The sequence below is a fragment of the Molossus molossus genome, unplaced genomic scaffold (genome assembly GCF_014108415.1).
Source record: "Molossus molossus isolate mMolMol1 unplaced genomic scaffold, mMolMol1.p scaffold_m16_p_8, whole genome shotgun sequence".
Classification (NCBI taxonomy): domain Eukaryota; kingdom Metazoa; phylum Chordata; class Mammalia; order Chiroptera; family Molossidae; genus Molossus; species Molossus molossus.
This window is the reverse complement of record NW_023425402.1, coordinates 88,404,519-88,430,255: the sequence shown is the minus strand read 5'-3', so window position 1 is coordinate 88,430,255 and position 25,737 is coordinate 88,404,519. Positions and strand designations below refer to the sequence as shown.

The window sequence follows — 25,737 nt, the reverse complement described above, 5'->3', positions numbered from 1 at the left end:
AACTGGCCAGGGCTGTAGTAGACTCTTCACATACATCTCAGTTAATCCTCCCAACCACCCTATGAGACTGGCAGTAGCACCCCCTTGTTACCTACTCACAGAAGTCAAGAAACTCTGAAGTTCCTTCAGTTAGTAACAGAGCTTACATTTAAATGCAGGTCTGGCCCTGGCCAGTTTGGCTCAGCGGTTAGAGCGTCGGCCTGCGGTCCTGAGAGACCCAGGTTCGGTTCCCGCTAAGGGCACGTACCTCGGTTGCAGTTTGTCCCCGGCCCTGGTTGGTCGTGCGGGTGGCAGCCACTCGATGTGTCCCTTTCACGTCGATGTTTCTCTCCCTCTCTCTCTCTCTCCCTTCCTCTCTCTCCTCCCACTCTATCTATACAAAAAATGGAAAAATATCCTCGGGTGAGGATAAAAAAAATAAATAAATGCAGGTCTGTTTGAGTCTGCATCTTCCCTCTAAACAAGATAGTATTAACCAGACAGGTTTTTGTAGAAATAAGGACTCTTACAGGAGTAGAAGAGAAAGAAAAACTGATAAAAAGTGGGAAGACAGCTTGAAAACTAAACAAGTATCCAAGCGAATGGTTAGAAATTAGCAGTATGTAATCTTAGACTTACCAGCCTGACAATTTTTTCAATTAACTTTATTTTACTAAGTTTAACCTATCAGTTTTACATGAACATAAAATCTTTGAGATAGATTTCAAATTTTGTCTTGAGTAGGACTCAGAAGGTCTTCTGGGACAGAAATGTATTTCTGAGATCCAGATGGTAATAAACAAGCAGATAGATGTTCAGTTACAGTGCATCGAATAAAAGTCAGATATAAATAAATTGGAATTAGCCCGGCTGTTGTGGCTCAGTGGTTGAGCATCAACCCATGCACCAAGAGGTCACCGGTTCCATTCCCGGTCCATGTGCTAATTTATTAGCACATGCCCAGGTTGTAGGCCCAATCCCCAGTGGGGGGCATGCAGGAGGCGACCAATAGATGTTCTCTCTCATCAATGTTTCTATCTCTCCCTTTCCCTTCCTCTCTCTAAAATCAATAAAGAAAAAAAAAAAAGTTTTAATAATAATAAATAAATAAATTGGAATTCAAGTAGCCAGACCTCTAGTTTAATTGAAATTTATATTTTACATTTGAGTTTCAAGACAAAGCAAATTTCAACACTCCACCACCACCCCAAAAAAAACTTTTGTCAGGGATTATTCAAAAAGGTCACTTGTACTGAACATGTGGTCTTTATAATCTTCTTGTGGTCCATTGTTACGTAATAGTCAGTTAGGATGATGTTTATTGCCAGGTCGCAGGGGCGCTGCGGACACTCGGTCACCAGAGAAAGATTAAATTATGTCAAATAGCCGAGGCAAGAAAGAAATGAATACATGTGAATGTAGTTTAAACAAGTGGTCCCAATTATCTTTCAGTTAATTAAAAATAATAAAAAGAAGATCCCTAAGCAGCTTACTAATTAAGACTTTACATTCTGTGTACTGGAATTGGCTGCAAAATAAAAAGAAAAGCGTAATCAAAGCACTTCTGGTCTGGGTGGCACCCCTTTGTGTATATCTTTATTAATTATTAACTTCTTTATGAGCAGATTTAAGAAGATTAACCGAACTGAATAAGGGCAAAGGTTCCAGATAGACTCAGTTTTTTAATCTTTAGGAGCTGCATCTAAAGTTGTGAGACTGTAGCCAAGACTAAATAGGACGGCCTCACCTGTTACTGGCAACTCGTTTTTCGCAAGTGTGATCAGAGTGCATGTTACAGCATCACAGAACCCAGGGCACTTTCTGGGTTCCATTCCTGATCAGTTTTGGGGCCTGTGGCTCCACTCACACTCATCTTGACTTGTTCACCCCACCCCCCATTCCCACCCCCCATTAAGTACATACACACAGAAGGTAGCCTTTTCGCAGTAGTGAATCACCTGGTAAAATTTCCACAAGTGGCAAAATCCTATCAGAAATCACTGATTTGAGACCTTTTGCTGTTTAATTTATCAGCAATCTGCCCATTCTCTATTCTATCTTTACAGACTTTTCCTGCAAATAAGGCAAAGAAAGCTTTGATAAAACTTCAGCCAATCAATGTTTGCTTGAGTATTTAAAGCAAATAAATATTTTGAAACTGAGTAATAGTAAAGTTGCATAAGATACTTTTTACTAGTCTGGTTTTTTATGCATATTATATACATATTCCATACATATTCCATAGTGTATATAATTGAGAGAGATCCATAAAAATTCAGTACATTCCCTATTCAGAGGTCAAGGTAAACTTAATAAATTTAGTAATTTTTTTAGTACATCTTGAGTAACATTTTAAAATTTAGTCTTCTTGAAGCATAATTATTATCACACCCTTTCAGGTTCAAAAAACCTTGATTGAGCAAATGATTCCTGTTTCTAGACAATATCCAGTTCCCTCAGCCTAATGGAGAAGAAGGCAGTCAGGAGGTAAGGGCTGTAAACACCAGGGTACAGAGGAATGGGGAGTGATGAGTCTTGTGGGTGCTTTTTTTTTTTTTATCCTCACCCGAGGATATTTTGCACTTATCTTCAGATAGAGCAGAAGGGAGAGAGGGGGGAAGAGAGAGAGAGAGAAACATCAATTTGAGAGAGACACATCAAGTGGTTGCCACCACACGACCCCAGCCGGGGCCAGGGACAAACTGAAACAGATACGTGCCCTTAGCAGGAACTGAACCTGGGACTCTCTGGTTCACAGACCGACGCTCTAACTGCTGAGTCAAACTGGCCAGGACTATTTTTTTTTAATTTATCTTTATTGTTGAATGTATTATAGATGTCCCCCCTTTGTCCTCCCTCCTCTCCAATCCCGCCCTCCTCCTGCCTTCCCCACACTATTGTCAGTGTCCATTGATTAAGCATATATGCATAGACATTCTTTGGTTTACCTCTTCCCACCCTCCCTCCCCCCTTCCCCATCCCCTTCCCTTTGAGGTTTGTCAGTCTAATAACCAATTTGCACTTTTTAATCCCATTACCTTTTTCACCAATCCCCCCCAACTCCCTCCCATCTGGCAAGCAACAAAAAGTTCTCTGTATCTATGAGTCTCTTTCTGTTCTGCTTGCTCATTTTGTTTGTAGATTTAGTTGTTGATAGATATGCATTTATTGCCATTTTATTGTTCGTATTTTTGTTCTTCTCCTTCAAGAAGACCCATCAACGTTTCATATAATTCTGGTTTGGTGGTGATGAACTCCTTTAGCTTTTTCTTATCTGGGAAACTCTTTATATATCCATCGATCTAAATAATAGCTTTGCAAGATAGAGTAATCTTAGTTGTAGGCCCTTGCTTTTCATCACTTTGAATATCTCTTGCCACTTCGTTCTGGCCTGCAAAGTTTCTTTTGAGAAATCAGCTGACAGTCTTATGGGAGCTCCTTTGTAGGTAACGAACTATTTTTCTCTTGCTGCTTTTCAGATTCTCTTTTTGTCTTTAACCTTTGGCATTTTGATGATGATGTGTCTTGGTGTAGACCTCTTTGGGTTCATCTTGTTTGGGACTCTCTGTGCTTCCTGGACTTGTATGTCTGTTTCCTTCACCAAGTTAGGGAAGTTTTCTGTCATTATTTTTTCAAATAGGTTTTCAGTGTCTTGCTCTCTCTCTTCTCCTTCTGGCACCCCATGATGCAAATGTTGGTATGCTTAAAGTTGTCCCAGAGGCGCCTTAAACTGTCTTCATTTTTTTTGGATTCTTTTTTCTTTTTGCTGTTCTGATTGGGTGTTTTTTGCTTTTTTATATTCCAGTTCGATGGTTTGCTTCTTGGCTTTAACCTACTCCACTATTGATTCCCTGTAAATTATTCTTTATTTTAGTTAGTGCCTCCTTCATTTCTGACTGGTCCTTTTTTATATTGTTGATGTTCTCACTAAGTTCCTTGGAGTTTTCCTTAAGTTCTTTGAGCATCCTTATAACCAGTGTTTTGAACTCTGCATCTGATTGATTGCTTGTCTCCATTTTGTTTAGTTCTTTTCCTGGGATTTTGTTCTTTTCTTTCATTTGGGACATGTTTCTTTGTCTCCTCATTTTGGCTGCTCCCCTGTGTTTGTTTCTATGTATTAGGTAGAGTTGCTATGTCTCCTAGGTTTTGTAGGGTGGCCTGTTGTTGTAGGTTTTCTGTAAGGTCCAGTGGCACAGCCTCTCTTATCACACCAGCTGGGCCCTCGAGGTGCACCCCTCGTGTGGACTGTACACCCTTTTGTTGTAATTGAGTCTTGATTGCTGTTGGCACATCAATATGAGGGATTTACTCAGGTTGATCAGCTGCAAGGACTGGCTGTGCGCACTGACCACTGGCCCCTGACTTCATTGGAGGAACAGCTGTACAGGACCCACCACACAGAGCAAGACTTACTTTAGCAGGGCTCTGGTACCCACTGAGTCCTCTCATTGTGGAGGTGGTTGGGTGGTGGTGTTTCAGTGTGGTCTGAAGCTGTCCACTGGGTGTGCTGGCTCTGGGGCAGGTCAGCCTCTGCCTGTGTTCTACCTGGGACCACCCGGCATAAGTTACAAAGTGATCTGCAGATGGCTGCTTCCTGTGCTGGACTTGGAGGTGCCCAGGAAAAGTCAAGTTGTGAACCAAGGCTGGCTGCTTCTAGGGCCAGGCCTGGGGCCACTTAACGAGAGGTATGGGGCTCTCTGAGACCAGATGCTGCTTGTTTGAGAGATTTTAGGAAAATCTGAAGCAGGATCCAAGACAGGCCAATCCTATGGTAAAGCCACTGGAAACAGCTTGGGTGGGCCTGATGGTTGGGTGGGGCAGGGCCTCAGGGAATCACCAGGGCGGGGCTACCAGTGTGAGCCAGGTTGCTGGAGTCCCAGATATGGAGACTGTCTGCCGCCCCAGGGAAGGACTTACCAAAAGAACAATGGCCTCCCACAGCAAATCTGTCCAGGAGAAATCTGCCCCTCTAGCTCTCGCCCCAATGCCAAACAATTCAGTTCTTCCCCATATGTCTCTGGTACCTTTCAAGCTGCCTCCCCAACGCTGGAGCCCAGAAGGAGCAAGTCCTAATAAGTTTGTGTGCGGGCCCTTTAAGGGGAACTGCCTGGCACTCCAGAAGACTCAGCCTCCCTTAGCCTCAGTTCCCGCTGGTTTTATAACCAGAAGTGATGGGGACTTATCTTCCTGGCACTGGAATCCTGAGCTGGGCACCTGGTGTGGGAGGGGAACCCCTCACTCCTCAGGGAGGACCTTCACAGATGAGGTGTCCCTCCTGATTTTTATCTGCCACACCTGGCCCTCCTACCAGCCTCTATGTAGCTTCTTCTTTAATTTTGTAATTGTAGGACTTCCATTCAGCTCGATTTCAGGAGGCTCTGAATGATGGCTGTTCTGTAGTTTAGTTGTAATTTTGATGTGGTTGTGGGAGGAGGCGATACCACATTTACGCCACCAGCTTGACTGAAAGTCATGAGGGTGATATTTTAAACAGGTCAAGGGAACTCTCTAATGTCACCTGTGAGCAGAGACCCAAAGGAAGTGAAGGTGAGATCCATGTTGATAACTGGGAGAACATTTCAGGTACTTGCAAAGGCTCTGAGATCTAAGTTGGTCCTTGTGAGCAGGGCAAACAAGAGGGAAAGTGGTACAAGGTAAAGGATAAACCATATAGTACCTTCTAGGCCATGGTAGAGACCTTGTGTTTTTCTCTGAGTGACATGGGAACTGTTGGAGGGTTTTGAGCAAGGGGATGATGTGACTTCTGTTTTGATGGAATAACTCTGGCTGCTGAGATGAAAATAGACTGATGATCAGTGGTAGGGTCAGGTGGGCTAGTTACGGGGATATTGCAGTCACACAGGGAAGAAAGAGATGATCAGAAAGGTAGAGGTACAAGCGCTAACTTGTTTTTAAGGTAGAGCTGAAAGAACTTACTAATGGAGGGAAGTCAAGGGTGCTGCCAGGGCTTTGGACCTGATAAACTGGAAGAATGGAATTCTCTTAATGGATGGAGAAGCTGGTTTCAAGGCAGAGGGGAGGAGGCACAGAAATTCAGGGGCTTGGTTTTTGACACGATTACTCTCTACTAGTGTTGCAATCATCCTTTGAAAATAGGTTAAATAAAGTAACACATGTAAAGAAAAATTTTCTGATCCTGGAGAGCCCTATACTTTATAACCAGAGAACTGCCTGGTATTATTGCCCTTCGCTCCTTTCCTAGAACACGTTGTCCTTAGTTTCTTTAATAATCTTTGTTATTGAACTTTCTGTAGAAGCCTTTTCAAAATCTAGTAAATTATATCTCTTAATTCCCTTTTGGTGACCTACTTGGTTATGTTCTTGGAAATTTTTTTTGCTGCCTAACACATGAACTTTGTAAGAACTAAGGTCAGAGGTTTTAGATTCCAATCATGTTTCCACATGGTTGTTTTATATGTAAACTGGGGACAGCAGGGTAGATGGCCTCAGGGACCTGTGAACACACCACTACTACAAGATTGGCCACTTCCACTGAAACTGTTGCTTTTTGGATGTGTCCCTCCCGTGAACAGTGTGTGTGCCTTGAGGGCAGGGGTTGTAACTGTGTCTTTTTTTTTTTTCTTTCCTTAAGCTAGCACAGTACCAGATACAAAAGTGAACAGTAAATATTGAATAGTTTCTGAATAAATTTTAAGCAACTAAGTATGTCTTTTCTCTTTTGTCTCATCTGTGTAGCACCTGACAGCTACAAAGTGCACGAGAAGAAAACTGCTGTCTCCAACCGGCCCCACTCTGCTATTTCAGGACAAAATAGCAACCACTCAGGAAATAAGCCAGGTATGATGCATTGCATTTGCTGTGGAAAAGGACAGTTATCCCCTAAACCTTGAAGGCATGCTAGAATTTAGGAGAGCGTGCTTCCAGTTCTGCCACCAAAACACACGCTCATACTGAGTTAGAGAATCTCTCAAAGCCTTCATTTTCTCTTTTTAAAATGGAGATTCAAACACATCCCCTGATTACCTCTCAGAATCATTTTGACAGTCAACGAGATGGTGTGTGTGGATGCATTGTCTACTGTCAAGCCATGTGTAAGAGGTAATTATTTTACTATCCTGTTTGCAATGATAGATATGACACAGTTTTTAGTACCAGTATGTCCAGCATTATTGCATATCACTTTTGTGACTTTTTTCAAAAATCATCTAAGAAAAGCTTTACATATAACAAAGCTGGTATAGAATTATGTTTTTGTTCACCATTCCCTGCAGTGATTGTACACCTACACAGTATTTTATGATTCATGGTCTGTTCCATTCAGTGATACAAAGAAGCAAACAGTCTGTAAACATAATACAAACAGTTTGATAGACAATGTGGCTGCTTCCAGGTATCCAATAACCATTGTGTTGTCCTTAGGAGAGACTAGTGTACAGTATAATGATGAGAGATAACCAAAGGAAGGTAAAGGCAAATTGGAAGGGTCTTGGAAGTCTACTTCATGCTGCATCCAAGGCCAATGTCACTCAAGAACAGGGAATCAGCCCGGCCAGTGTGGCTCAGTGGTTGAGCATCAACCCATGCATTAAGAGGTCGCCAGTTCCATTCCCGGTCAGGGCACATGCTCGAGTTGTGGGCCAAATCCCCAGTGCAGGGCATGCAGGAGGCGGCCAATTGATGTTCTCTCTCATCAGTGTTTCTGTCTCTCTCTCCCTCTCCCTTCCTCTCTCTCTAAAAATCAATAAAGAAAAAAATATTTTAAAACAAAAAACAAAACAGGGAATCAGTGAAAACAAAGATAGAAATAATTGCATCTAGCCTCATAAGATACATTCCCCATTATACCTACATTTGTGGAGCTTTTTCCCGTATGGAAAGGTCTTATGTAAGATGCTTTAAATAAGACCTAAATTGGGCTGGTCATTGAGAAGATAGAAGAATAAGTAGTACTGTTGCAAATATTGCATGAGCAGCCTTCATCGGAGTTTTAATTAGCAGGCTGAGATTTTCCCATTTAGTCGTTTTGCCTTTTCATTCATTCGTTTATCCATCCATCTGTCCACCCACCATCTAATCATATTTATTGAGTAATTGTTCTATGCCTGTCACTGTGAGAGGTAGTGTATGAGCAAGACAATGGGACCTCTATCCTCACAGGGCTTATTCTGGAGGGCTTTTGTTCCTTAGACTCAAGTGGGCATCCTTGTGGAAGTAGTGCTTTAGCATGAAAACCCCATTTGTTTACCATGAGAATTGAACATAGCTAAATGGTTTATACTGTTTTGCCCTGTTCTCCCTATCAACAATCACTTCTAATGATTTTTTTCTACCATTGAATCAATTCTAATCAATTGTTATACCATTCTGAAATTTACAGTGAAAATGTCTACTGTTCTTGACTGTGCAATTTATACTTCCATATCCTGATGACTCATTTATTTATCTGGTATCAGCACTGTGTAGGTACTAGGGGGTATGTTATTAAAAGGCATAATTCCTACCCTCTAGTTGGCATTATGGCGGAGTAAACTAATATATGCATAGACACTTCTAACACAGACCTTCCCGTGTGGTAAGGCACATCTGCACAGAGCGCAGAGAGGGCCCAGAGTTCAAAAACTCTCCACCTCAGTTGTCCATCTCTATTTAGAGCCATTTGATTTAAGTTGCTAAAGTCCGGTTAAATGAGGAGACATTTCATTTCAGGTTAATTGTGTTTTGAGGCATTCTTGTGTCTGCTTTCTTGTTTATAGAGATAAGCAAAGGTACATAAAACGCTATCATTTTTAAAACCATCATGTTATTTTCCTGCGTATCTCCAAAGGATAATATAAGAGGTTCCATATTGGAGGACTTGGCCTGCATCAAACCTTTTGATTTCATCAGATATGAGTCATGGGAATGTCTGTCTACAGCCGGTTGTTAATTTTTATTCTCTAGAACTTGAAAAGAAAAAAGTACTTGCTAAATTTGGGGATATTTGGAGCATTGCCCTAACCAGACCTGGACATCCTGACCAAATGATTTCTCAGGGCACCTTTTAACCCAGTAAATTTTAGTCAGTTTCCTTCTCTCCTTTACCTGGTGATAATTTAACCCCCTCAGAAAACCCTAGAACATCTCTTTGATTTAGAAAGCATCTGTTCACATTCAGGTTGCTCATCTTTCGTCTTTGAAGCTTGTATGGCAGGCCTCGTGGTGTTTCATGAGCTTGAGCACACGTTGTCGGTTATCCAGAAGGGCCAGTGCTGTCCGCTGTGAATGCTTGAACCCAGACCGAGAGACAGTTTGTCAAGTCACAGAACTGCCCACATCTGTGGAGGTGGGAGATGGTTCTTTAGAATTCCATCCGCTGCTTCCAAATGGTTAAGAGTTTGACCTAATTAGAGGAGAAAATTGCATTTCCTTCAAGAACTAGATGTACCTGAGAAAAGCAGAAATTCAAGTTCATTAAAACTCCCTCTTAATTCCTATCCCTCTACGATTCTCCACCACAGGTCTTTCGAAGAGCCACTAAGACTTCATTCTACCTGACTGTTTACAAACAGTTTCCCCTCCCAGAGGAATGCTGACTGGAATCTTCCAGCCCCTCTCTCACTGCCCCATCGTGCCCCCTGGTGACTGGAGGTGCCATGAGGGCAAAGAGCACAGGGCTGAGTTACAGAGCCGGCTTTAGGCCCTGCTTGGACCTTCCTTAGTCAGATATATCTCCTCAGTTTTCTCATTTGGAAAATAGGTAGACTAACTCTTCACTGAATGAATAAATGCTTGGCTAATTCATAGGATTACTGTGAAGAGTTAAATAATTTATGTAAAAGTGCTTGGTAAAATGCAAAGCCCTAACAGAAGTAATCTGTCATATAAATAGCAGTTGTTCAGATAGAAGTCTTGTAGATGTGAGTTGGCTTGCTTGATCTTCAAGCATCATTCTTTAGTTCTAGTTTGTTTGGGACAGTCCAGGTTTATACATGTCATTGAAGACAGGCTGTCACTTGCACTCCCGTTCATCCTTGAAAGTGCCACAGTTTGGGTGGCACCCTACTTTTTAATCATTAAAGGTCGGAGGTTGAATGCAGAGTACAGCTGCAAGTTATTTGTACCAAAATTCTATTTCTCTTAAAACTTTTCCTTCTGAGAATCAGTAACTTAGTTTTATTCTAACAGTGTTAGGTCTATTGGGAAACAATGCGGGATGTTCATAATGTTAAATTATTTTCACGTGTTCCGTGAATGAATGAATTTACTGAGACGTATGTGCTAGGCACTCTACTAACGCTGGTACAGCATTATTTTATTTAATATTTACAATGATGTGAGATAGGTTCTACTGTGTCCTCATTTTATATGTAATAAGTGAAAACCCAGGAAACCCAAGTCATAGCTTGAGACTTAGAGAAGTGGTAAGTAACTCAGCGAGTGAGGGACAGAACAGGAACTGAACTCGTGCCCCTCTGAGTCCTCACATCCAAGTGGTGAACATCTATTCAGAATAACTGCACCTGAGATTCCTTTTGTTGTTAAGGAACAGACATTTAAAGCATAAAAGTAGTAGAATTTCAGTAGCTTAGGAACACAAAACATCATATATATTTTTTGATGAAAATAGCCAAAGGCTACAATTGTGTTATGTTATTACATAATTTTTTTGCCATGTGTCTTTTCATTTAATGTTTATTGTTTCCCAGTTTTATTGAGATACAATTAATATGTAGCACTGTGTAAGTGTAAGGTGTACAATGTAATGACTTGACTTGCATATATTAGGAAATGATGACCATAATATGTTTAGTTAATATCCATCATCTTACATAGTATAATAAAATGGATCATTTTTCTTGTGATGAGAACTCTGAGGATTTACTCTCCTATGTAATATTTTTTGTTGATGTTGTTGTTGATTTGAGGGGGCCAGAGAGAGAAACACATGAATTTGTTGTTCTACTTACTTATGCATTTATTGAATGATTTTTGTATGTGCCCTGACTGGGCATGGAACCCAAAACCTTGGCATATCGGGACAATGCTCTAACCAACTGAGCTACCCTGCCAGGACTGTAATGTTTTTAAATAGAAGAAAAATGCTTGGAAATTCTCAGAAGAATTCTGCTGAAGTGTATCACTGAAACTATAGTCATATGTACTAACTGTAAGATGCAGCAATATACTATTTATCAAATTTACTGGACAAAAATATGTATATGTCTAAATCATTAGTTTCTTTTAAAAATATGCCCTTCAGCCCTGGCCAGTTTGGCTCAGCAGTTGAGCGTCAGCCCTGGGACCAAGGGGTCTCGGGTTAGATTCCCTGTCAAGGGCACATACCTGGGTTGCAGGTTTGATTCCCAGACCTGGTTGGGGTCATGCAGGAGAGATCCGTGTGTCTCTCTCGCATCGATGTTTCTCTTTCTCTCTCTCCCTCCCTCCCTTCCACTTCATCTAAAAATCAATGGAAAAATCCTCAGGTGAGGATTAACAAATAAATAAAGTGTTGCAAGCCTTCAAGAAAAATAAAAATATGCCTTCCTCCTTTATCTTATTTTCAGACCCTCCACCTGTGCTACGGGTTGATGACCGGCAACGACTGGCCCGGGAGCGACGAGAGGAGAGGGAAAAGCAGCTGGGTAATTCTATCTATCCCTCACTTGGGGTTCAAGGAACACTGTTGTTGAAATGTTACTTTCCCCCTCTGGGATAATGGACACTTAACATTGAGCAAATGTGTATCAGTGTAGTAACCATGCTGTCTAGCATGCCTTTATGAGTTTTGCAAATGAATTGCAAAACAGAATTTAGTATATGATCAAAACACAGGACTAAGTTTTCGGCGACAATAAAGTCCAGCCCGGGATTAAGGTCATTTCCACTTCTTCTGTTGTAATCCCAGTTTAATGTGGCACCGGAGGGAATGTGAACATGAGAGGTGTGGCAGCTCAGCTTACACTTCACAACTTGGAAATACAAGGACTGTAGCATGTGGTTCTTTTTTATGTGAACAATTATGAGACTCGGTACTGCTAGGGCACCCGCTCTTGCCATGTTAGAATGGTGCTGCTGTCGAATTTATAGACAGATGCTGCCACTTTGCTGCCAGGAAAAGCACAGGACCTCGTGCTGAGGGGTCTGTTTTTTCTTTTGTTACCTGAGGCCCTTGTGAAAGATTAGCAACTACAACATTCGCCATATCATCTCCTAGAGAGCTGGGTCACAGGAGTAGCTCAGCGTCATTGTCTTCCAGAGCCTTGAGCGAGGGTGCTGGGCCCTCTCCTTCACTTTGCAGCTCCTCTATGCAAAGATGCTAAAGCAGGTACTCTTCATGCACGTTGAAAAGGTGAAATGCCTGGTCAGTATGTCTGTGTTTCTGGAGTGTCTAGGTATTTTAAGACTGGGGCTGATTTAGGTTGCCAGAATTTTTCCAGCGGATGACCCACACATTTTCTAAAGTTCTGCATTTTGTAAGAGTTCGTGTTTCATTTGGAGAACCCAGCGCCTGTATCCCATCTGTTTTTAAATTTTTAAAAATTAATCTTTATTGTTGAAAGCATTACAGATGTCTTTCCTTTTTTCCCCCAGTGACACCCCCTTCCCACTCCCCCTGTTCACTCCCTCTCCCCCGCCTTCCCCACATTATTGTCTGTGTCCATTGATTATGCATATATGCGTATAAGTTCTTTGTTTTATCTCTTCTCGCCCGCTGTACCCCTCTTCCCTCTGAAGGTTAGTAGTCTCTTCCCTACTTCCATGTCTCTGGATCTATTTTGTTCGTCAACTTATTTTGTTCATTATATTTCAAAAATAAGTGAGATCATATGATACTTGTCTTTCTCTGATTGGCTTATTTTGCTTAGCATATATTCTCCAGGTCCCTCCATGTCGTCTCAAAGGGTAAGAGATCTTTCTTTTTTTATAGCTGCATAGTATTCCATTGTGTAAATGTAGCACAGCTTTCTTATCCATTCATCTACTGATGGGCACTTGGGCTGTTTCCAGATCTTAGCTATTGTAAATAGCACTGCTACGAACATAGGAGTGCATATATACTTTCTGATTAGTGTTTCAGGCTTCTTAGGATATATTCCTAGAAATGAGGATCACTGGGTCAAATGGCAATTCCATTTCAAGAACCCAGATTTGTGAAATTTCCTGTAATGTGGTTTTCAAAAGTCTATTGGCATTATTTACATTATTTTAACACAGGCCTCTTTCTCTGCCTTGCCATAATGATCATATGAAGTAATTTCTTTTGCTGCCAAGGTTTTTCCGACACAAATTTTTATGACTTGCTGAAAGTGAACCAGCTCTCCTGTTTTCCTGTGCCTAGAATTTTCTCCCAGTCTTGAAGTTCCCTGTCCCTGGCAAGTTTCCTGCAGGTTGGTATGTTTCTGGAGAGTAAGGCTCTGTGGACTGTGCCCACTGCTCCCTCGTCAAGTTTGGTTTGACAACTGGACCAGAGCTGACAAAAAAGGAAAAGGCAGAGTTACTGAAGCAGAAGAGACTCCAGCTGAGCAAAAAACCCAACTGACTACTGCCCTGGGGTGCTTGATGTTTGCACTCTGGCTTTGGATTTATCCGAGCATTAGCACTCATGTCCATCTCCCCTTCCCACCCCGTCCTAGTCGGACCAGGTCCTGCACTATTAAATGTCTCCTTAAAACAGGTTCATGTCTGCTTGAGTGGGAGCGGCTCGCTCCATAGCAGCGGCCTACTGCTTATGATTTAAATTCCATTGTGAAGTAGCTTTTACACATTAACTCATACCTTTCCATTGGTTTCTTTGGCGTTCAAAGCCAAGCATTATTAATTCTTTTGTGGAAAACATGAATATGCTGGACAAACAAAAATATACTTCTTATACTATAAAGTTGTAAGACTCATAGCTTTGAAGCTGCAAATTCTCCTACAAGTTGCCTAGCTTTGTATGTTGAGTGGCTAGATTTTTTTTCTTAAGACATAGTCCCATATTTCAATTCATATCAGTGGTTTACAACATGACTCATTAATTTATATATTCAGAAATTTTATTTGCCAGGTATTGTGTTAAAAAGGTGAATGAAGGTGGAGACCCAGCCCTGCAGAGCTAGCTGCAGCCCCTTGAGGAAGCAGATGAACACAAAGCAATTATAATACAGGATGGTATTGAAGGGGTGTGCACAGGGGGTGTTGAGACCACAGGAGCACCTAACCGAACCTGGGGATGTCAGGTGCCACCTGAGCTTCCAATTAGAGGATGAAGATTCATCCAGGGAGACAGAAGAGGCAGGGACTGTGGAGCAGTGGATACATGGTCACGGCGGGAAGCAGGCATTTGGTAACAGACCCAACATGCTCCTCAGATTATTATATGGATCAAAGTAATTTTCAGATTACTGTATTATCCTAGTATCAGAATTTTACTTGTTTGATAAACCAGTATGTAATATACAGTGTTTCTCTTTATTCTTAACCCTGCCATGTTAAATATTACAGTTTTTCTTAATTCTGATCTAATCTCTTTTGTTGCTGTTGAGAATCATAATTTTAATGAAATACCTCAAATCTGTTTATTTATTTGCATTAATTGCATTGTATTTTTAAATTTTATAAGTGTCTTGTTGCTTATTCTTTCCCATTTAAGCCACCATAGTAGAAACCAAGTCTCGAGAGGTTCCCTAGAATCCTCATGAATATACAGATCAGCATTCCTGCAAATGCACATCCGTACATCTGTAGTCATCTAAAGTCTAACATCTAATTTAAGCTGTGCCTTGGAATATGTAAGGGTGCTTTCTGAAAAGTCTTTGATACTAAAAGAAAATCAAAGGACACACCTGATGAATTACCCATAAACTGTGCTTTGCAGAAACTATGTAGCAGTTGAATATTTTTTTAAAAGGGGGGTGGAGGACCATCTCTTAATAGCAGATTTTTGGACTGTGCTTTTTTGAAAACAAAAATTAGTTGGTATCATCAGTATTACAAAGCTTTCAAACTTAAAATTTTCCAAGTTAAAAAAAATAACTAAATAAGTACACTCCAAGGAAATTCCAACAAAGCAAAATGGAAAGTGATTGGCCATTGAGACTGATTATTCACTGTTGGATGTAGGTGGAAATTAACATTGAAAGATTCTTTTTAATCCAATTTTTAAAAAGCAAGATAGAGAGAATAAAGGTCGTTTTGTTTGGATTCTGTTTTCTTGTTGCTTTTTTGTTTTTGTTTTTCTGATGCCATGTCATGTTTGTACTGATTGCATCAGCCTGTTAATAACTTTCTGTAGGTTAACCTCTGAGTCATGCTTTAATGCTTTTATGGTAGGATTATGTCATGTGATCTGCTCTTTCTACATTATCTTTCCATTTATTGCATAAAATCAGGCATAATTTTTCATGTGTGGGATTATTCTGTTTGGTTGAGTATATAGACTCTGAAAGCATTATTTTTCTGCCTCAACAGCTTTATACATGAAGGAATCTCCTCAACCACTGTATTTCATCTGATTCTATTCAGGCCATTTCTTCAAACTTCTCTCTCTTGACTTCTGCATCTTTTTTGCCATCTCTCTTCTATACTTTAATTTTATTTTTTCCTAGGGGGTGGGAAAACCTTATTTGTTCTCATGGTTTCAACTCTCCTTTTCTGATGATAGGCATTTCATATTTCTAGCTACTCAAAAACAGTAGATATGTTCCCATTATCTGAAACTCAACTTCTATACCAGTAAATTGTTCATTAATGGTCATTCCATACCTTACTCCTCTGGGTCATTTCTGTGTCCCGATCAGTTGCTCCACTATTTTTTTTGGCCCCAGTAAACTATTCCTTTTAGCTATTTTTGATATTTCTGGTGCTGCTAAAGAAACTGGTATCTTTCTGACTACCAGTGTTAGCATTAGGTCTCTTGCAGAATAAAACATTCTCTCTCTCCCATGGTGGCTCAATGCTGTGCACTGACCGGTCTCTATCCCAGCCTATTGAGCCACTTGTAGCTACCAGTAGTCAGTCTGGACCTCAGCCTAGTCTGCTGGCTGGGGCTTCAGCCTCTCTAGCCCAGTGTGTGCGTGAAGTTGCTACACACTCTTTATCCTAAACCCATTTAGTCATAAGAGCAGCTGACCTCTGCCTTCAGCATAAATCTCACATCCAAGACTTTAAATTTGCTGCCTCTGCTATCATCCAAGTCCAGGCCTTAATGCATTTATATCTCAGTGATGTACTTCATTAGTGCAGCTGCCACAGTTAGTGCCAGTCTTTCTTTCGGAAGCCTTCTCAGACTTCATTATCTTTCTTCTTTTGGAAATTCTATCATATTCTCACTATATCTTATGTCTTGTGTAACTATCATATTTTAGCTTACATTGTAATGCCATTTTATACTCTACTGAACTTTTCCTAATTGGATTTATGCAACTCCCTAGTTTTGTATATTTTAAGCTTTTAAAGGGTATAACCCTTGTTTTCTAATTCTTTGTATACCAATACATGGCACAGTGCTATGTATAAACAGAGATGTAATAAATATTTACTGATTTTCCCCTAGTTTTTTTTTTTTATCCTCACCCGAGGACATTTTTCCATTTTTTGCTCAGGTAGAGTGGGAGGGAGAGAGAGGAACAGAGAGAGAGAGAGAAACATCGACGTGAAGGAACACATCGAGTGGCTGCCACCCGCATAACCGACCAGGGCCAGGGACAAACTGCAACCAAGTTACGCGCCCTTAGCGGGAACCGAACCCGGGCCTCTCAGGACCGCAGGCCGACGCTCTAACCGCTGAACCAAACCGGCCAGGGTTCCCCTAGTTTTTAATTAATAGCCCGGCCAGTGCAGCTCACTGGTTGAGCATTGACCCATGCACCAAGAGGTCGATTCCCGGTGAGGGCACATGCCCAGGTTGTGGGCCGAGTCCCTAGGGGTGGGGGGGCTTGCAGGAGGTGGCCAATTGATGTACTTTCTCATTGATGCTTTTCTCTCTCTCTCTTTCTCCCTTCCTCTCTTTCTAAAATCAATAAAGAAAAAAATGTATAATTAAGTAATAATATTAACATTACCTTAACATTGTTAAGAAACAGTAATAACAATGTTTATTAAGCAGTAACTATGGGCCAAGGAGTGTTCTAAACATTTCACTATGTATTATCACATTTAGTAGCAAATTAACACAGTAGTTGTACGTTTCCTTGTGGGGGCCCGCCATAGTTGCTAATGTAATTTATGTAATAGAATGTCATTTATTTTATTTTAAAAATACATTGTGATCATTTAGCTTAAGGAAGGAACCGAGAGAATCTAGAAAAATGGAGTCGTTAATTCAGGCATGCTTTCGGTTTGTACAGTCACCAACCAAGATCCCCGTTAAAGGTTCTCAACAAGTGGTGACGCTGTAAAGTAAGAGCAGTCCCCATGCTCTCCGTGCCCGAGGTGGACTTTCGGAGACTCCAGAGCGGGCTCCAGCCAACCCTCGTGTGCAGGAGGGGAGAGATGACCTCCTCATACAAGCCAGATGCAGGCGTGCGAGTGCCCTGTCCATCTGACTCAGAACAACGGGGTGAAACGCGAGTGTGGAAGCAGTTTCTGACATCTTTTTGAGAAAATTTCGTGGCATTAATCACTTGTTAGCCTTGGAGTCCACTGAGTACATAATTCTGTCTATATGAACTTGGAACAGATCCCGGTTACCAGCTTTTCTTCAAAAGCATTTACAAGGATCAGAGCATGTGGAATTTGTGTGACAGTGTAACTTTTTTTATTCTGGATAGCTTAAAGTAAAACTAACCGCCACTACTTTTTTTTTTTTTTTTTTTAACTATTTCCATGCTATTTTAGTTTACTTATTCATTCAACTAGTATTTAATGGGTTGTTGCTATTGAGCCGGGACCAGGGAAATTGAAGTAAAAATATCAGCCTCCTGGAACTTCCTTTGCTATGTGTCCCACCTGGAATGTTTCTCCTGAGAGATGCCTGTGTAGCTCATTCCCTCTCCTCCTTCAGATGTGGTTGAAATGTCATCTTTTCTTTCTTTCTTTTTTTTTTTTTTTGGTACGTGCCCCTAGCGGGAACCGGACCTGGGACTCTCTGGTCCACAGGCCGACGCTCCAACCCCTGAGCCACACCGGCCAGGGCGAAATCTTTTCAGTGAGGCCTTCCCTGAACGCCTCATTCAGATTTCAAACCAGCACTTTATATTTTTCTCCACATCACTGTCAGCATCTCGGCATGCACGTATTTCATGCATGTATTTCATACACGTCTGTCTGCCCCCCTGGAATAGAGGCCCATAAGAGAAAGGACCGTGCCCCGCTCAGTGCCTGGCACATGGCCGGGGTCAACAACTGCTGGTTCAATGTTAAATGAATAGTAGTAAGTCTGTGCGTTTTTATACAAGTAGAGATCAGTGCAGCAGGTATACTGCAAGTTAGTTAAGACATTACTAAATTACCAGGTAATACCCGCCCTTATAATTGTTCCGTCAAACGAGCCTTGAATTCTTACTCTTCAGCATTTTCTCAGTTAGAGGACCAAAATATGAAGGTAATCTATTGAATAGTTGTGTCTTAAAACTGCTTGTTCTTCATATATGTTATAAAACTAATAGTCCTATAGTACGTTGACAAAATTCACGAGAATGTTTATGGATGTTTTCCAGACAAATAGTCTTCTGTGTTTAGGGACATTCAGGGTTTCCCTTTTTGAAGATGATGCAAATTAAGTTTGAAGTAGTGATGTGATCAGAGCCACATTCCGCCCCAGGGCTCTCTGGGATTCTATACACTTATGGAAGCTTCTCAAAGAATTGTATGGTTGACTCAGCTCGTGAAGAAAATTTTGAGCTAATGTCATTCAATTCATTTACATTGGATTTTGTGGCTAAGTTCAAAGTTGTAAAAGATTCATCATGATATAATATAATTAGAAACAATAATAAGATAATATACCAAGGAATTGACTTTCAAACATACGTCAATTAAATTATATTTGAGCTTTTTGTTGTCTTTTTTTTTCTCAGATGATTGCACCCGACTTCTTGCCCTTCCAGTTATAGCTTTTTTATTTTGCTTTTTTTTTTTCCTCCTCCCTAATGTCAATGTATTTTCAACCCAGGGACAGCAGTATTAATAAGAGTGTAGTCAAGCAATAAATGATCATTTCAGCCCTGGCCAGTTTTGCTCAGCGGTTAGAGCGTCAGCCCTCAGACCGAAGAGTCTCAGGTTCAATTCCCGGTCAAGGGTACACACGGACCTCGGTTGCAGGTGCGACCCCTGGCTCCAGTTCAGGGTTGTGCAGGAGGCAACCAATCTATGTGTCTCTTCCACATCAGTGTTTCTCTCTCTCCTTTCCTCCCTTCCTTTCTCCCTCCCTCCCACCTTATCTAAAAATCCAATGGAAAAATATCCTTGGGTGAGGGTATAAAAAGATCATTTCAATCTGACTCAGAATGTTTATCTCAAAAATGTTGATAGGGAAGTTAGGGTTAATTAGTAAATAACCAGGAATGCTGTACCTCTGATTACAGCCATAAATGACACTGCTGCTGATTTCATACTTCACATTATTTGATTAGGACAGTCATTGGTTTTGACATTACTACCCACCCAAAAAAGTGGGCTTTGGGAAAGCAATCTTTCTAATCCAAATTTCTACCAGATAAAACTTGGACAGATCTGTGGTCCATCTTGGCATCTGGTCTCCTGAAGTTGTCACTTAATGAATGTACTGCCCCAAAATTCCTAAGCTGTCAGGCAGGTTATGAGCAGCTAAGGGATCTGAATACACGTTAGTGGGAGGGACATGGACATCAGCACATACCAAAGGAGCTGTATCATGAGTCAGGCTCAGGCCTGGAAAGAATAAATGCTTGTATGGGATGAATTAGGTAACTCAGAGGGTGAAGCTTTAACCTAAAATGAATCATTGTGACTAAGCAGCCATTATTTGTTTCTTTCAAATTTACTTTGCCTTTAAGGCCAAAGATCTTAAAACCTGAACACTAAAGGGTCTTATAAACAGATGATGATGAAGACTCAGAGTGACCTTAGAAGATTGGGATCTTCACAATGGATCACCAACTTGTCCCAATTTAGAGGAGGAACTTGAGTCACAGGGCGGTGCTCCAAATCCTGTCTTTTAGTATAATGGCTCATTGTTTGCATCTCAGTCATACTATCCAGAGTTTGAATTTCAGTTCACCACTGGCTTATTGTGAGACGTCAGGCAGGTTACTTCACCTCTCAGTGTCCCAGACTTCTCATCATAAAATGTTTAATTGCAGTGTCTACCCCATAGAGCGACTGTGAAGATAAACACCTGTAAATCACGTGGGTGTCAGAACAAAGCGAGGTGAAGACATCTCGCCATGATGCTGGTGGTGATCAAAACGAGGGTGGAGGTCGTGTGGTGCCACGGACAGTGGCCTAGATGCCTGGAACGGGGGTGCCTCACGCTTCTGAGCCGGGAGGAGGCAGAGAGAGGGATGCTTGTGCTTCCTGGGGTAGCAGAGCAGGGCCTGGGGAGACAGCCAGGTGAAGAGGGTGGCAACATTCTTGGAGGAATGAGAGTGAATTAGGTTGAGGCAGGAACAAAAGTATTCCAAGGACACCATTTGTTTCCTTTAGCAAAAACTCCTAGCCCTGAAGATAAGAGGTTTTTGGCTCTGTATCGCCTTCTTATCATGAAGACCTTCAGCCAAGTATAAACCCTTCCAGCCCCAAGTATAAACCCCTGTGCCAGCACCTCAGTCCTATTGGCCTAAGGGGAGAAGATTGAGGGAAGATACAGAATTTTAGAGATAGTTCTGATGTAAAATGATAGGATCATTTGTTTAGATGTGTTGAGTTAGATTGGAGCACCCATGAGGGAGATTTTTTTTTTAACTGCTTTATTGAGATATAATTGACTTTACGGGGGAGAAATTGAGGAGGACCCTGAGATCTAACTTTGTAGAGCATTTGAAGCTAAAATGAATCTGGCATCAAAACACAGCAAACAGAGTAGGTTCTGGATTGAGGTAGGGACGCATATGCAGATAACCAACAAAGTGATGTGATGGATCTCACTGAAGTTCAAGTGGAAGTTTTAGGCAGGCAGATGTGGCTGTGGAGGTACCGTGCAGTACCTGAGAATACCGGCTTTGGCATCGGAGCGAATTAAAACGGCAGTTACTTCCTTTAGATCATGTGATCATGGGCGAGCTATTTACTTCCTTTCAGGTTTTCCTTCCCCCTCATTTGATCTTCATTTCAATTTTGTGTGGTAGTAATATTCCCACATTTATTTCATTTTTGTTTTAACCTGCCTGGTAGCTATTTGCTCATTGTTTTTATGCTTTATTTGACACTTGGTTTTAGACTTTTTTTTAAACCATAACTTCATGTTTTTGTTTTTGTCCTGGTCTAAAAGTCTCAATCTTAACTATTAGGCTTGATTTTATTTCTTTCAGCTTATTTTTTAACTTTATCTTCTCCCTGTTGGTGGTTTGAGGCCCAGGGGTTGGTTTGATGCCGGCACCGTGTTTCCATGACCCCTTATTAAAGTGGAAGCGGGCTCTAATTTTCTATACGATTCGTGATTGCCTTTCATTCCCTTTTTTTTTTTTCTTTATCCTCACCCAAGGATATTTTCCATTATCCTCAGACAGAGTGGGAGAGAGGGAGAGGAAGAGAAACGTCGAAGTGAAAAAGAGACATCGACTGGTCTTGCCTCCCTCACAACCCAGACCAGGGCCAGGGACGAACCTCAAGTACATCCCCTTGACTGGAGTCGAACCTACGACTCTTTGGTCCGAGGGCCGACGCTCTAACTGCTGAGCCAAACCAGCCGGGGCTCATTCCCACTTCTTGACTGTTAAATGACATTAATCAGTATTTCCTGCACAGATGCTTCTCTTATTTTTTCATTCCACAGCCCCCTGCCTAGCATTAATGAGGTAGGTTTAGCCATTAGATTCCCTTTTTCCCTTAGAATTATTAATTAATACACATAGTCATTGTTTTGTTTGTTTGTTTATATATTTTTATTGACTTTTAGAGAGAGAGGAAGAGAGAAGGAGAGAGAGATAGAAACATCGATGAGAGAGACACAGCGATTGGCTCCTGCATGCCCCTCACTGAGGATCGAGCCCACAACCCAGGCATGTGCCCTGACCAGGAATCAAACCAGCATCCTCTTGGTGCATGGATTGATGCTCAACCACTGAGCCACACCAGCTGGGCATAGTCCGTGTTTTTATAGCAACATTAAAATGAAATTTATTTGAATGTAATCAATCATTATTGGCATACAACACAAGATTAAAATTTTAACATAAAATCAAGTGAAAAAGAAATCTAATTATAATCCCACACATGTCCTCAAAAGTAAAAACAAAAAATTGAGTCAGGGGAGTTAATTGGAAAAGAGCTTGGAGATCATTTTGAACACACTCTAATTTAGAAGTCAGAGAGGTTAGGCAGTTTTCCCAGGGTCACACAGAATAATTGACAGAATCAGTACCTAAACTCAGATATTATCACTTATCATTTTCTAACTCTTCATGATATTACTGGTTATTCTGGTACCCAATTTTATCAGTAACCTATTCATATTCTTCCATATCTTAATATGAAACTAAGACAATAGCTGTGTGTGTTTCAGAGATGAAGTGATAATAATACTCTGTTCTCTGAGTGCCGTATGTTTCTTTCCTTCACGTGGTAGTGGGATCTGTACTCCACCTACACGTATGTGAGCCGGTTCCGAAGGACTGGGCAGTGGCTTGTTGAGTGAGACCGGAACAGGAAGCCCGCCTGGCCCCTGAGTGCACCATCTGAGTTCTCCGTCCCACCTGTGTTCTTCCCATTGCCTGCTTTTCTCCCTAGCAATAGGACAGGAATTAGTATGCTCATCAAAAAGATTCACTCACTATAATTACCTGCATGGATTGAGCCCTACTATATACATGTCACTGTGCTAAGTGCTTTATATGTTACCATGAGCCCACCCAGCCACTCTGTCAGGAACATGGGGCCACAGCAATTTGAGGGGCCCGGACCTGAGAAATCACTCATTGTTCAGTGGCAGGCCTGGGGGTGGACCCAGGTTCCTATGCTCCATGCACCACAATGCCCTGCTTTTCAATTTTAGTGTTTTTAGTACAAGAGTCACTGTACGTTTCTAAATGGAGTCCAGATTGATAGCGGACCTCCCCTGCTGGTGGCACTGACATGCCGTCACAGCGTCATTAAAGTATTATCCTGGTGGCGGCAGCTCAGGGATGGGACTGACCTGTCAATGTCCAGGATTTTAGGGGCTACAGTGGGTTTTCATTTCATTGTATATTACGATCCCAGAGTCCAGGGGGGAATTTTAATTTCACACGAGTACAAGTTGATAATATTCACCACAGTTCCTTTTTTGGACATGCTATTATACTTTTAGAAAGCTACTCTAACGAAATTAGTGATTGTTAATGATTTAAATACTGAATGAGTTGTCTGCTCAGTTTGCTACAACAAAAATACCATAGACTGGGTGGCTGAAACAACAGAAATTTATTTTCTCACAGTTCTGGAGGTTGGAAAGTTCGAGATCAAGGTTCCAGCAGGGTTCAGTTTCTGATGAGAGCTCCCTTCCTGGCTGGCAGAAGGCTGCTTTGTTCGCACAAGAGCATCTGAGCATGAAGAAAGGCAGGGAGAGAGCTTGCTGGTGTTTCTTCTTATAAGGACTCTAATCTCATTGGATTAGGGCTCTACCCTCGTGACCTCATTTAACCACGATTACCTCCTAGAGGCCCTGTCTCCAAACACAGTCATCCTGAGAAGCAGGACGTCAACATATGAATGGGGGGTGGGAGGGGTGGGCACAGTTCAGTCCACAGCAGCTGTTGATTTTTTTCCTTGTGCTCAAAAGTCTCATTTCTTAATAATTTAAGACTTTCACATTATCTGGCATTCTTTAGGGAATATTTTAAATAACTAAACCTCTTAGAATAAATTAACTGTTAATTCTTATGTGTTCTTCCATTTGAAAGGTTGCATGATCCGTACTTGGTAATAATTCTAGCACTCACCAGCATACTGCAATAATCTGAAAGTGCTATTTGCTTATTTCACCATTGTTTGCCTATTCTCTGTTTGACTGTTCTCAAAAAGACAATGTTTAAAGAAGGCTCTGCAATGGGATCTTGACTTCCTGGTGGAAAAAATGGAAGTGGCACTCAATAAGAGTTTGATGGATAAAGATATGTTGTTCCTTTAGATTATTAGCAGTAAAAGTAATTATAACTGTAGTAATATCCAGCGCTACTGAGATAACACAACCTTAAGAACTGAATTTAATTTTCTGAATTGAAATTATGGTGATGATAACAAAGATGGCAGTCATAACTACTATTTACTGAAAGTTTACTAAGTGCAGAGAATTATTCTGTGTTAAGTGAAATGATTCTTGTAATCTTCACAGTAAATCTATGAGGAAGGTCCTGTAATGATCCACAATTTGCCCAACAGAAGCGAGGCATAGAGAGGTTAAGTAACAGCAGCACCAGCGGCCATGTGGGAGAGGCCTGGTCTGTTGCGAAGGGTAGTGAGGGGGCAAGTCTACTGCGAGAATGAAAGGCTGCTGGGAGCGCAGAGTAAGGCCAAATAAGGGGATGAAGGCCAAGGTAGGACTTCAGAAATCAGGGGAATTTAACTTTAATGAGGAAATAGTCATAAATAGCCATGAGCAAGCCATGAGCTTGATGGAAAACATTATTTAAGGAAAACTAATCTGTAAATTGGTTAACTCTTATTTTACAAATTTTACCTTATCAGTTTTTGTTTTTTTTTAATATTTACTATTTCATAAATACCTGTATCTCTTATTTTATCTTTCTGGCTTCTGGATCTCTTACAGGAAAGGAATATATTACATTTATAAATGTCCTCAAACACCCTGAAAATTTTCCTCAAAACAGGGTATTAAAGTAAAAGACTATGTAGTTGGAAAGCTAAGTGTCATGAAATAGATGTATCATATTGCATAGCCACAGGTTTCAGGGTCACATCTGTTTCTGCCTGTGACCTTCATATGTTGTTGGTGAAAGTGTAAATTGGTGTGACCCCTACAGAGGACAGTATGACAACATCAGATTTTAAATGTATATTCCCTTTGACTCAGCAGTTCTACTTCTACATAGATAAGCTCACACATGTACACAGAGCAAGTCTGTGTTATACAATGATGTCACTCTAAGACCTGAGTAATTAAAATACTGGAAACAGCTTAGATAATCCATTATTAAGTATTGCATTATATAAAATAATGTATGCAGACAATAAAATATAGTCATTAAAAAGGTTCTTAGATTCATATTTAATGTGTTGGTATGGAAAGATCTCTAAGATATATTTTCAGTGGAAAAACAATATGCAGCCCTGGCCAGTTTGGCTCAGCAGTTAGAGTGTCGGCCTGCGGTCCGGAGAGACCCGGGTTCGGTTCCCGCTAAGGGCACGTGCTTCGGTTGCAGTTTGTCCCCGGCCCTGGTTGGTCGTGTGGGTGGCAGCCACTCGATGTGTCCCTTCACGTCGATGTTTCTCTCTCTCTCTCCCTTCCTCTCTCTCCCTCCCACTCTATCTGTACAAAAAAAAGGAAAAATATCCTCGGGTGAGGATTAAAAAAAAAAGAAAAAAGAAAAACAATATGCAGAGCAATAAGTGTTATACTACCGTATGTCTGCATTTCTACTTTTTTTACGTTTGTCAAAAAGGTAGAAGGAGAATATAAGAGGATCTAAGGTTAGAGGAAGACTTTCATTTCACCTTTTAATATTCTGTACTTTTTAAGTTTTG

General features: G+C 41.1%; 1 protein-coding gene across 3 annotated transcripts in view; it reads left to right on the top strand.

The window, feature by feature from the left end:
- Positions 1-25,737, top strand: part of MAP7 (microtubule associated protein 7) — a 174,689-nt gene that overhangs the window by 106,392 nt on the left and 42,560 nt on the right. For all 3 annotated transcript variants that reach the window (XM_036248796.1, XM_036248795.1, XM_036248797.1), the window contains exons 2-3: positions 6,697-6,798; positions 11,505-11,582. In XM_036248796.1, coding sequence (XP_036104689.1) covers positions 6,697-6,798; positions 11,505-11,582 — 180 coding nt within the window. The remainder of the gene's footprint in view (positions 1-6,696; positions 6,799-11,504; positions 11,583-25,737) is intronic.